The sequence below is a fragment of the Alligator mississippiensis genome, chromosome 3 (genome assembly GCF_030867095.1).
Source record: "Alligator mississippiensis isolate rAllMis1 chromosome 3, rAllMis1, whole genome shotgun sequence".
NCBI classification, from domain to species: domain Eukaryota; kingdom Metazoa; phylum Chordata; order Crocodylia; family Alligatoridae; genus Alligator; species Alligator mississippiensis.
Genome location: NC_081826.1, coordinates 117,162,793 through 117,176,622, shown reverse-complemented (window position 1 = coordinate 117,176,622; position 13,830 = coordinate 117,162,793). Strand labels below are relative to the sequence as shown.

At 42.4% G+C, this 13,830-nt stretch overlaps 1 protein-coding gene across 4 annotated transcripts in view; it reads left to right on the top strand.

Moving 5' to 3' along the window:
* CDKAL1 (CDK5 regulatory subunit associated protein 1 like 1) overlaps nucleotides 1-13,830 on the top strand; it is a 706,822-nt gene that overhangs the window by 247,119 nt on the left and 445,873 nt on the right. For all 4 annotated transcript variants that reach the window (XM_019490403.2, XM_019490404.2, XM_059724329.1 and 1 more), the window contains one exon: nucleotides 12,238-12,358. In XM_019490403.2, coding sequence (XP_019345948.1) covers nucleotides 12,238-12,358 — 121 coding nt within the window. The remainder of the gene's footprint in view (nucleotides 1-12,237; nucleotides 12,359-13,830) is intronic.

The following is a 13,830-nucleotide window of genomic DNA, read 5'->3' as shown; positions in this document are numbered from 1 at the left end:
TATTTAATGTCTCTTTTCTTAATAAATGAAAAAGAAATTAGTTTAAAAAAGAAAACCTCTACTTTACACTTCTACTGAACACATTCTAGGTTCCTTTCAAGGAAGCTCTTATTGAATGCTATTTTCCTAAGGTACTGTCATTACCATACCAACTAAGTGTCTCAGTCTTCAATGCATTAGTCTTTTAAATATGCTCATGTGGCAGGAAATTAACATTATTGCCATTTCAAAGATGAAATGAAACTCTGAAGTGATTGCCACTGGGGGTCTATGGCATAGCTTCTCCACATACCAGCTTGAAATGCAAAATATCTCTGAAATGTGGCATCTAAAATTGGTAGTGTTAGTAATCAAACTGCATAATAACAGACTTTCTAAATGGAATATATACATCTTTCCCAATCATTTAACTATAGTATTGCCTTGGAACCACAGCCCACTAATTCTGTCTGCCTATAGGTTTAAAATAATGTGAACATATTTAAGACAAATAGCTTAAGAAAATTCTCTTCAAAGTTGAGAAAATCCCCCTTTTAGGCTGTGTGTGTGTGTGTGTGTGTGTGTGTGTGTGTGTGTGTGTGTGTGTGTGTGTGTGTGTAAGAAGTTTCTGTTGTTGAACTGTTGTAAGGCATGGTTAAGGTGGGCATTTGAACCTGAGAATATGGGTGCTTGCTACTTTTTTAATACTTAAAGCTTTCTCTCAAGTGCTGTAGGGCAAACTGTTCAAAATCAAATATGTTGTTTTTATGTAAAAGTATTTCTGATTTTTGGGGGATCTCTGTATGCGCAGTCTGGACTACTGCATACCAGTTCAGGCTTTGTCAAATGATCTGGGAGTTTGCATGACTTAGAACAGTATTTCTATTCCCAATAGTGTATACTATTGGGAAGGTGGGATTACCTGCATTGGAAAAAATTGAGATTCTACAGACATCACATTAACAAGCTCTAATTAGCCCTAACAAGCTCAAACTAGGTATATATTGTTTCTTAGCTGAAGGGGGAGTCTTGGAGCCTGGAGGTCCTACTGGAAAATGCTGAACTTCTTATTTATTTTCACTATGTAGTTTAATTAATAGAAATGATTCTTTAGTATACCTTTTCCTCTTAGCCAATTTTCTAATTTCTGGAACATTGCATTTAAGGTGTGAAGAAATACCTCGTATTTAACTAAATTTATATGCGCCAACCAACCCTAGCATGCCCTTAAATCTTATTTAACTTGTGCTAACAATTGCCTTTACAAATACTTCTCTGGCGAAACCAATCTCTGGGCATATCAATCATTCCAGCATCATTTGTGAGCGTTGAAATCACTTTAATAGAATAATGTTTTATTTGGAGATAGTGTTGCTTTAATGCACAGACTGTTTTTGGGTCAAAGGGTTTGATGATGTCCCATGTGGTTTTAGAGCAGTGGATAGAATGTACATGGATGTAATGCTTGGGTAATTTACAGATAGCTTAGTGGAGCTGCAAAAAGATTGTAACTTCAGTGGCAAGCATGTTTTTGCTATGATTTTTCTTCTTCTTTGGCTTCTATTTTTTGTAACCAGACTTAATCTACAAATCTAAAATTAGGCTTGATTACTGCCTGCAGTAACTGAAGAAAGATTTTGACTTCATCTTCACTGCACTTTTAGTTTTTGCTGATCTAGAGGAAGAACAAGAACCTCTTTTAGGTTCAATTTTCTGGCAGTCCATGTGGGCTTGGTTTTGTTTCTAGTTGTTTTCTGTTCCTTGTACCTACTCAGAGCAAGGATTCTCAACCAGGGTGCCATGGCACTCTGGTATGCCATAAGATCCTTTGAAGAGTGCTGCAAGGTGTGAGGGGATAAGGGGTAGGTAAGTGCAGGCTCAGGCTTATCTTTGCTTGGCTGATGCCTCTTCAATAACCTCCAAGGGAGGTGGTGCTCTCCAAGGGAGGTGGTGCTCTCCCCTACCCTGGGGGTCTTCAAGAGGAGGTTAGACGAGTATCTAGCTGGGGTCATCTAGACCCAGCACACTTTCCTGCTTATGCAGGGGGTCGGACTTGATGATCTATTGAGGTCCCTTCCGACCCTAACATCTATGAAACTATGAAACTCTTCCATACTGCTTGGCCCCTCTGCAAGGAGGTAAACACTATAACACATACATTAGCGTATAAAATGGGATGCTGCTCAGTTTCCAATTATGGAGGAGGGGTGCCTCAAGTTCAATAAGGGATGCCTTAAGTCCAAAAAGCTTAAGAACCACTAGACTAGAGACATTGTCATGCCACAGGTGACCCTAAGGGTATGTCTTCACCAAATAGCATGGTTTATTGGCACCTCGATTTTAACAACCAGGTTAGCCCAATCTGGAAGTAAGTGTATTCACAACAAAAACGTGTCTTGTGACATATCCCTGATTCATTGTGCTCAGATTCTTTCCATGTCAGTCATGTCAGTTACTGGAGCTATTGTCTATCCTTCTTGGAGAAAGCGTGGGAAGGTTACTAGAGAGCTACCAGCTTTCAAGAAGTTTGTCTACATCCTTGTCAGCTGGGTGGGTTCTAGACCAAGTAAATTGGAACCCAGGTTCTATACTGTCCCCACCCTGGCCAGGTAAGAAAGCCTGGGTTTAAAGCAACTTTCAAACTTGGGTTATGGTGGACAGTGGGGGGTTTGAGACAAGATTAAGTGCATTTAAGGACCCAGGTTAACTGTGCAATGAAGACATACCCTTTGTGTATGGGACATCCCATTGAATCCTAGACTCTGCTTTATTCTGTCTTGTCAGATGCATCATTAAAAAAAAAATATATATATATATTGTCTAAGCTAAGACTAACTTATGTTGGTGTTAGAGTGAGAAACTTGAAATACTCCGATACTGAATTGGAGATATTTGTTACCCGCCTGAACTGGGGGGTGTGTGTAGATCCAGAGCCTTCACTTTGCAGGCTGGCCTAGCTCCTGCCAGTACCCTAGCCAGGGAAGGGGGGGTGGAGTGTGCTCCAATCCACCCCTCCTTCTATCTCAGGCCATGCAAAGCCCAGCCAGCAGCTTCCCCCTCCCTCATCCCCCCCTTCCTCCTTGCTGACAGCCCTGCATCAGCCCAACCCCAAACATGTGAAAAATTAACCCTAGGGAACACAAGTTCCCTAAGGCACTCTAAAGCAGAGAGCCATCATCTGATGCCTCATTTGAGGATGGTTAATTTTTTTCATGATTGGTCATTATAAAGTCACTCTGCAGCCATTCATGCATGTCACGGCATGGCTGTAGAGCAGTTTCAGGGCCTTGATCACATGAAAAATGTAACTTCTGTCTCCCCCTACTCTATGTAGGGGGGCAGCTTTCTTGCTTTCCATTGCAGCTGCTTCTTACAGTCACTGATGGAATTAGCTGGTCCAAATTCTTGCTTGCCATGTTTTTTGGCGGAAGCTTCATCAGTGGGGCGAGAGAGCGGCCTTCCACACAGTAGGGGTGGCTGGACAGCGGGCTTGTATTGGCAGCACAGGGTGGCAGCCAGTTTGGAAGCTGCTTCTTCTGTTAGTAAAATGCTTGTGGCCCCTGTTTTAATGCTAGATTTTGCTCCTGTCTTCTCGTACAATTTAGTTAGCCCTGTATTATTGCATTTTTTGTTTTGTCCTCCATGCTGCCCAAGTCCTTTTCTACCCCTTCCAAAATTTCTTTTGAGGAAATTGATATGGTCTCCCACAAAATTCTCTCAAGCAAGCTAAGAAAGTATGGGTTGGATAAATAGACTGTAAAATGAATACAAAACTGGCTGGATCATTGGGCTCAGAGGGTAGTAATTAATGGCTTGATGTCTAGTTGGCAGCCAGTATGAAGTGAAGTGCCCTAGGGATCAGTCCTGGGGTTGGTTTTGTTCAATATCTACGTCAGAGATCTAGAAGATGAGATGGAGCGTACAGTCAGCAAGTTTGCAGATGACACCAAGCTGGGGGGTGGGGTACTAGATACACTGGAGGTAGGGCTAGGATTGAGAGTAACCTAGGTCCTAGACAAATTGGAGGATTGGGCCAAAAGAAATCTCATGAGGTTCAATAAGGACAAGTGTAAACTTATGACGGAAAAATCTCATGTGGTACAGACTGGGCACCTGGGGTTTCCAGTGGACAGTAAGCTGAATATGAGCTAACAGTGTGCCCTTGTTGTGAAGAAGGCTAATAGCATACTGGGCTGCATTAGTAGGAGAGTTGCCAGCAGATTGCAGGAAGTGATTCTTCACCTCTATTCGGCACTGGTGAAACCACATATGAAATACTGTGTTCAGTTTTGGGCCCCCCACAGGAGAAAAGGTGTGGACAAATTGGAGAGACTCTAGCAGAGGGCAGCAAAAATGGTTAGGGGGCTGGGGAACATGACTTCTGAGGACAGACTGAGGGAGCTGTGCTTAATTAGTCTAGAGAAGAGGAGACTATCTGAAGGGTGGCTCCAAAGAGGATGGAGCTAGACTGTTCTTAGTAATGACAGATGGCAGAACAGTGGACTGTGGTCTCAAGTTGCAGCAAGGGAGGTTGAGGTTAGATATTAGGGAAAGCTTACTTACTAGGAAGGTAGTTAAAGCACTGGAACAGGTTACCCAAAGAGGTTGTGGATTCCCCATCCTTGGAGGTTTTCAAGACCTGGCTAGACAAAGCCTTGGCTGGGATGATCTAGTTGGTGATGGTCCTACTCTGAGCAGGGGGTTGGACTAGGTGACCTCATGAGGTTTCTTCCAAACCTAATTTTCTATGATTCTGTGATTGTAAATGTCCTGTTCCCCTGCCTACCCCTGTTATGCTGCTTTTTTATGCTTCTTGTCCAGAATTATCATTAAGAGAAGGAAACACTGAGCTCAGTAGGAGGGGGTGGATATGGAAGGAAATATGAGTAAGAGTAAGTGAGGCTACTGTTTAATCCTTGTTTTTTGATGATGTAGGAAATTAAAGCAGGTGGGTGAGTGACAGCTGTGAAGTATTGAAAACTTGGCATCCCTGTTAGGAGGAAATAAAAGTGTCTTTTAGGAAATAGTGAATAACTTATAAGAATAGGTGATGTAAGTAGCACAGGAAAAGAGCTGGTAATAAACCAAACCAAAAACAAGAGCAGTTAGTGTTGTCAAGGCTTTGGGTTTCCATCATCCTTGAGGACTTTTAGAGCTGCTTATGTATTTTTGAGCTGTTTTAGATAGCTTATTGTTGCATCTTTTTTATAGGTAATAACCAGCAAATACTAGCCTCTGCCCAACCAGTTTTCTGAGTGGGAAATTTAAGATTATAGATTTAACAGCGTACAGAGGTCTGCGGAGTGGATTAATGATAGAGTAACAGCTTCATCTTCCAAAGGCTTTATTTTCCTGAAGATACTCACCGATTGCTGAAACAACTGACCGGACAGCTGTGGGGCCGCTAGTAAGCTTTTGAACTAGCAACTAATCACCTAGCCAGGGTTGTTTGACCCCAGCATTCTTTCCTGCCCATGGTAGGGGGTCAGACTTGATGATCTGCTCAGGTCCCTTCCAACCCTACCAACCATGAAACTATGAAACAGTGATGTAAACTTGATCATTTTAGACAGAAGAGATTAATCAGTTGAGTCCTTCTGCCCAAACATCCCAACATCACACCCTGGCAAAACATTAGTTTAAACCAGGGGTAGGCAATGTTTTTTGGCTGGAGTGCCGAAAAAAACACAATGTCTACTTTGTAAGGTGCTGGAGTGCCGGCAGGCCACAAAAACAAAACTGGGGTGGAGGCGGTACATGGCAGGATGCACTGCATATTTAATACAATTAATAATCATTAATGTTGCTTTTATATATTTAATAATTTATTTTTTTACAGTAAATACCAGGCTTTCTAAAAATTCAAAACCTGGTGACAATAAGTAAAACTTCATGAACTGCCTTGTATTTGTGAATTTTTATTTTCTTGTTAAGCATGTTGTGATGAGAGGGAGAGAGGAACAGGGAGCAGCAGGCACTGGGGGAGTCACTGCGGGCAGGCTGGCTTGGCCAGGCCCTTGGGAAGGCTGCAGCTGCAGGAGAGCTGCTGTCAGGCAGGGAGCGGGGGCTGCCCTTGCCCCAGGGCTCCATAGATTCAGGCCACAGTGGGGGACCCGGCAGCACTGGATGTGGGGCCCAGCCAGCCCGCGCAGCTCTGTGGGGATGGGACGCAGCCACCTTACCCATGAAGGGATGCTGCCTGGATGGGGCAGGGCGCTGGGCTAAGGGAGCTCCCTGCTTGGTCTCTGTGTGTGCTGGGTATGTTGCAAGTGGGAGCTGCGGCCGTAGGCTGGTCCCCAGGCTCTGGGAACAGTCGCTGCAGTCGGTGCTCAGGGCCGAGCCGGCTGGGAACCTGCAGTGCAGTGGTTCTGTGCAGTGCCTGCCCCAGCCCTGGCCCCTTGAGGGGAGCTGCAGGTGGGCAAGGCCGGAACCCAGGCAGGCTGAGGCAGCCGCAGTGGCTGTGCCCAGGCTCCAGGGGGCTCCCACAGCCAGGCCCCTGCACTGGGGATGGCTCTGCCCTGCCTGCATTGTGCCCAGCGTGCAGGGAGGCCAATCCCGGAGAGGGAAGCCCCCCCGAGCCCGACATCCTGCCCCAGCCAGGCAGCATCCTCATGTGTACAGGGTGGCTGCAGCCCATCCTTGCGGAGCTGCGTGGGTGCCGCTGGACATCCCTGCCTGCCTGCCCACCACAACTTGAGCCCACAGAGCCCCAGGGCAGCCCCGACTTCCCACCCAGCTCCGACTTTCCTAAGGACCTGATTGGGCTGACTTGCCTGCAGCACCTCACCACATGCCACCCAGACTCTGCCCTGGCTGCCTGGCCCCAGGACTCAGCACCTCAGTGCTGCCCTGGGTGGGACAGGGTGTCTGCCTGCCTGGGCAGCTCCCTCCAGGGGCCAGCCGGGCCGGAGGTTGCAGCCTGGAAGCACAGGGCGGGGGCAGTGGAGCACAGACAGCCTCTCTGCCTGTGCTCTTTTGGCTCCGGCCCGGTGCCTGCCGCAACGCTGGGACTTGTGGCTGAGCAGCCAGGAGCAGTAACTTAAATAAACAAACAAACAATTTTTTTTGTGTGCCTCCCAGCATGCCAGGAAAATGTTTCTGAGTGCCACTAATGGCACGCGTGCCGGGGGTTACTGACCCCTGGCTTAAACCCTCTGGATATAATTCCTGTGATTTAAAGGTTTAGGGCAGTGGGTCACAACTCGGAGTGGTTACTAGGTCAGTCAGGGGTTCATGAGGCAATAAACATTTCATTACAGTCATAAAGCAAAAAGACACTCTCCATTCCTCTTTGCCTGCACAGCCCCCTATCTTCAAGGTCAAATATTCTGTGTAAACCTCTCGCGTGTGCCTGTGTGATATATCATGTAGACTTGCCATTTTTATAATTTGATATATTTTGAATACTCTCACAATAAAGGTAAACAGGTGTCATATTTTTTTTTTTTACTTTGAATAATGGATTGCCAATCTGAGAAACACTTTTTTTAGGCAAAGAGTAAAGAGGTTACATTTCCTGACTTATTTGTTCTAACATACTACTCTGCCTTTCCAGAGTTAAACGAATAGTTAGTTATTTATGCTTAAGGGTGAGTTGTTCCTGAAACAGTCATCTCTGCCCATTAGTGAACCTTGATTAATTAAAAAAAAAATGTTTCTAACATGATCTCATTAACATTTGCAATAGTTGGTTCTTTACTGATCTGACCAGATTTAGGTAGCATGATTATTGTATGGTTTGATTTATCTGCATTGATTGTCTAGTATAACTGCATTGAAACTTGCCTGCCTGAAACTTCGTAAAGGCTTTAACTAAGCTTCTTCCAAATGTTTCCCAGAGCGGAGTTTCACTTGTTTATATGCTATATGCACTCAGAAATCTACCTGTCTTGCCATCTGTATTGGCTAGAGATTACTAGGACTGGAGGAATGAGCTTTGGACTCTCCTAGACGGCAGAGTATGTACCATGTTTCCCTCAGCTGTCTTGAAAAGCTCAGTCTTTTGAACCAGTTCAAGACTCTGAACCATGAACAAACCTTAAAAGTTGCTGTTTGACAACTGGAATGGAATACCTTTTGCTTATTGTACTTAAGTTTATTAACTTATTTTAGTTTTTTTGTAATGAACATAGAAAATGTTTGTTTTTTGCACTATTACCTATTCCATGATCTAGCTTGAGGAAGATAGTAAGAAACTTATTGAGATGTAATAATGTAGAAATAAATCTGACAGCAAACCCCCCCCTCCCGTCACTTTCCCTGCCAGTCCTGTATAAAATGTTTATGAATGTGACCTAATGCTGCTGCTTGCTATAGTATGTTTAGTATAAAACTTTTATATTGGTCAGTTCAGTCTAGGAAAATATTGCTGATTCTTTACCTTATTGAAGAATGATGAAACATTTTTAAGTTTCTCTTAAGAAATGTGGAAGGGGAAAGATCTACAGCATGCAAAAAGCTACGATGATTCAGTTTGACCATGTTCTGCTGCTTTATTAATAGCAACAAAGTAGTAAACATTCTTAAGCAATTGTTTAAAACTGAACAAAAACTCTTTGATGTACTTATTACGGGAAAAAAGGCTGAAGGTCAAGAATTTGTTAAACAAGCTAATGTTAAACAAACGTTTCAGTGTGCCAGCAATTTGGCACTTGATTCAAGATGCAAAAATACAGGCAGTCCAGAAATAATAAATTGTGCTACCATCTTGAACATAGGTTCCACTACCATAATCTATCCTTCTCTTGTGGGTACTGAACTTCTGCAATTTGTTACATAAAAAAGATGTCTTCCTTGTTCTCTAAAGAAAAAGAATAACTGTGCCTTTTGTTTGATAGGATAACATTGGACAAGCTTTCCACTCTATTTTGGGTATAGGATAGGGATGTAAATACCATTTAAAAAAATATTTCTTTAACCTCTTCTAATTATATCAGTTAAACGATTGACCGATAACACAGCAGCTTAGACACAGCTACTGCTGGGAGCTGCTTCCAGCTCCTGGAGCCCTTTGGCTGGGGGTAGAGGTGGAGGAAGCGAGCCCAGGCAGACAACACAGCCCAAATGAAACCCTGTGCTGGGAGGGAGGGAGCACCTGTGTACTAGCAACTAATTGCTTAATTGATGTCATTAGGCTGCTCACTGTTTTCCTCTTAGGCTGTGGGATCTAGTCCCCCTCTCCTCTGCCCCTCCCCTCCTCCTCACTCCTCCCTCCTTCTGGGCCATCCTGCTGCCTTCTGATTCCTGCTAGGGCACCACAGCATGGCTTTTCTTCCCCCCTTCTATGCCAGACTGCACCCACCTGGAGCTAATGGATAACCAGTAAGCTAAATGGTTATCACTGCACTTATCAATGTTAAACGATTAATCCTTTAACCTTTCACATCCCTAGTATAGAAAGATCTTGGGTACATCTTATATTTGGCTTGAAGAGTTCTGGAGTCCCTAACGTGTATATATAATATAATGGTGAATGGACATAGCTGGTTTTTTTGTATCCGTTGTTAGCACCTCTGCTAACACAGTGAGAGACTGAGAAAGAATGAGTGGGGATGGTCAGATCAGTTGGCTGGCAGCAAAGTCTTAGGAAAACTGAATGCAGAGGGTAATAAGTGATGTCTGGTCTTTGTCTTGAGGCAAAAGAAGGTTTCAGGTCTCTAAAACTCTGCTGAGTGGAGAGAGGGTTGTGGTTACACCTACGTTTATTGAGCTTTCTCTGCTATTCACGGTGATCTCTGACTTAAATGTGAAACAATTGGAAAGAATGGAAAGGGGGCTATGACTGAATTTGTATATTAAACACACATTTTCTGTACTTCAGAACTTTGGTTTAACTCTAATACCAAATTTCTCAACTTTCAGCTATTGTTTGATGTTGTGAAATGATGACTTTCAATATTTACTTTATTTACAAGATAAGGTGTATTTTCCCATTTAACCTGGCAGGGCACAGGTGGTGAGGGGCCAGAGGTTGCATGGGGCAGAAGAGGGAGGGGAGGCAGGGGCATGGGGAAACCAGGCAGATGGGGAGGCAGGTGCCAGGGAGACGAACATGGGGGGGAGGGGGGGGGAGGACAGGGACGGAGACGGGGACGGGAGGAGAAGTAGACACCAGGGAGCACAGGTAGCAGGGGAGGCAAGTGGAGCAAAGTGTGTGGGGTGGAAGGGGCACTCAACTTCCCCACTGCCTGCCCCTGAGTGCTTCCCCTGCCACCTGCCCCCCTACTGCTTACCACCCTGCAACTGCTTGCTCCTCTGCAGTGTTGGGAGGGATGAATTTAAGACAACCCTCTAATAATTAGATCCTATACTTGGAAAATTGTAACAAATTTATAAATCTTCCATGTATAGAATCTGATTACTGGGTGGTCAACTTAAATTCAGAGTCATCTTAGATTCAGTAAATATGGCAATACATTTGTAATTAACCAGACTTATGGTTTAGGAACAGCATTAACTATTGGCTTTTAACTATTGGGCTAACTGGTTCATTCCAAATAAATTACAGTACCTGTATACCATTTATATTTATTTACACTAAGTTATTTCTTTTAGATATTTAATATTTTGGATTTTTGATCATACATAATATTTTTAAGAAAGGAAGGTACTTTGTTCATAATTTCATTCCTACCCATGTCATACTGATACCTTTTTTATTATTAAAAAAATTAAATGCATATTTTTAGGTGCATGACTCCCTAATGAACCGTTGGGTTGGAAAATAACTAGTGGTATCATTAGACAGAGATATTGCTATTATTTGCATGAGATAGTGGAGATGAATAATTTAGCAAATGTTATTAGCACAGGCAGCATATTACTAAATTCACAGAAGGATGTAATGAAATTTCTGTCGTGCTAGTATGAAGAAAGTATGCCTTCCATAGGCATTCTTGAACTTTTGACATCTCTTATAGCATTAACTATTATGTTACCATACAGATCTTACTTGTCTCTTCATTAAATGAATGTTTTGTTTGAAAAGCTTTACTTAATTTAAGAATGTGAAAGGCACAGTAAGCCAAATACAGCTGTTTGGCTCTGAGCATCTGTTGCCACATCAGAAACAAAATTCTGGGTATAGCTGCCACATTATTCTTAAATTACTTAATGTCTTTTTAAAGGCTGTGACTGATAGATGAATTAATTTTCTAAGCAGAGCTGTTGGTGTAGTAGGAGGCAACAAATCTGCTTGGTTTACGTTTGAGTTCAACTTGAAACCAAGTTCACTGAAACATCTTATTGTCATTGTTTGTTTCTTGGTTTTTCCCCTTCGGGTTGCTTTTTATGTTTGTCATCTTTAAATTTGACATTTAAAAAAATAATTATTCATGAATGATCATATCTATGCTTGCATTTATTATCAAAGGAGAGACTCTTGTGTTTTACTGATATTACTGATTTTGTTAACCTTGGGTAATATTTGCATTTTTTTAAGCAGTTGCTTCTTTCCAGCTCTCTCAGAGATTGGTTGTCCTTATTTTCCACTTGTTGCCTACTCCAGAATTATGCAGATATGATCCACATGTTTGTTGCTGTCAGGCATTTTCCTTTATTTCTGGATATCAACTTTTGTGATCTTGCTTGCAACTTTTTAGTTTTATGTGCGAGTAAACCCTAGCATTTATGCTGTATAAATCCAAATGCAGAGGACATGGAGGCGGTGGTTTAGCTGGCACCTGCATACAGCACAGATATTTTATTTATATTTCATTCCCTAAGCACTGTTGGCCTTGGGGAATGAGTGTGTATCAGTGTTGCACGCTGTCACACTTGCCCTTGGACTGGCCAGTGAAAATCTTTAGTGTGTGTTTTCTCTCAGACTGATGCTACAGGAATGAATTTGACTTGGCCTTTGCTCTACAATTTTTAAGCTTTGAAGATACTTAAGATCAATTATTTAAAAACTGAATTTTGATGGGAGTTTATAGAAATGCATAAATAATTCTAAACCCTGCCGTGTTTCTGGCTGACACGTTCCAGCATTGTGCTAGTGCTTGAGAACATGAAAATAGAACTGTTTAGTTCATTTTCACTGAATACATTTAAGAAAAACTAGGAGTGATCTGTAAATGTGATTTTAAAACATTCTTTTTAGTGAGATTTTACCTGTGTGTCCATCCTATTGATGGACAAATGATTGCTCTTCTTTTCTTTTCAAAATATTGAAAGATTTACAAGATATTCTTTGTGAAGAACAACAAAATGATGTGACTTCTGTTTAAGACTGACTGTATTTTTGTGTTTCATTTGAAGGTCATTCTGTGAGACTCTTGGGTCAGAAAAAGGATAATGGAAAACGGTTGGGGGGAGCGCGATTGGATTTGCCAAAGATTAGGAAGAACCCGCTGATAGAAATTATTTCCATCAATACAGGGTAAGAATCTTCCAAACTTCCTTATAAAATATTCATAATTGCCTAGGAATCTAATTTCAGTTTTCTCCAGACCTGGTGCATGGTTGCTTCAGGTCATATAGGAAGGGAAAAGAAGACCATTTTTAAGCTCTTAAAGAATTTTAGATGGTATTTTTGGTGGAAAAGAATTCCTCAATTACTTACTGGTATGTATATATTTCATTAGCTTTTCTTTTTGGAAGAACTGTGTGTGAATGTATTCAATTAATTAGAACATCTAGGTATAATTTTACTTAAAGGTTTCTTATACCACCAACAAGTAAATATTTTTAGCAAAAATATGGTTTGTTTTATAGGAATGAAACCTCTTGCCCTTGTCCAGGTTCCAAGGGTGGGGAAGGGAGTACATTGGTGTGGTTGCACCCCCCCCCTTTAGATAACAGTGATCCTTTTTGGATCACAAGAGGATCAGCTGGTGACCTGTAGTCCTGGAATCAGGTAAAAATCCCCCTGTGGCACCCTTTCTCTTGCCATTCCTGTGTGCAGGGGCACCTCCCCTACCCTTCTGGTCTCCCCTCTATCACCTATTGCTGTTGCTGTCTGTCTGACCTAGGGAAAGGTGTAGCTCCAGAGCTAATGCTGCCCTGCTCCAGTCAGGCTGCTGGGAGCTGAGCCCTGTAGGGACAGTGGTGGCTGCAGCAGGCAGGTTCTTCCTCCTTGCCCAGTCCCCTCTCTGGTGTTCCTCCACAACCTGGGAGCTGTGAAGTAGGGATTGCAGCCACCCCCACAGTGCCAATCACTGCTCCTCCAGCCTCCTCTTTAAAATCCTAGATCTACCCGTGTTCTTGTCCTCATTTAAATGTGGTCTCTAAGTACTGTATTGTATTGGATGTATAGCCCTTCTACCGCAGCTGAAAATGCATTGTAAGAGACTGTACAGGAGACCTGATTTTCAATGGAAGAAAGTAGTTTATTATTATTTTTTTTTTTAAAAAGAACTCTTGTGGAAAACTCTTGTGGACAAGATCTGTATTAAAGTGTATGCTTGTCACTGACACCTACAGGAATTGTATGCGCTTACCTGAGTGCAGTATTTTTCCTTAATGACTTTCAAGTCACTTTATTGACAGTTGTTTGGTGTCATTCTTATGTGAATATACAGCTATTAAAAATAACAATTGTACCTTACTGCAGTGAAACACTGCACATGGAACCCAGACTGTAGGAATAATAGGATGAGTCAAAGACCAGGTTTCAACTGAAATATTGAATTTCTTATTTTCTGTCAATATTTGTTACAATCCTTACTAGTAATAGAGCAATCTAGTTGCAGTTAAAGTTACAAGCTGATACTGCTGTAATCCCATTTTCACATGCTCCTGACTCGTAAGAATGACCTGCAGGTGGTAGAATAGGTTGCCATTTTCAGTCCTAGATTACTTTTAGGATGATTGCCAAATTTGCTAAAGTGATTACAATCTAGATATTGTGAG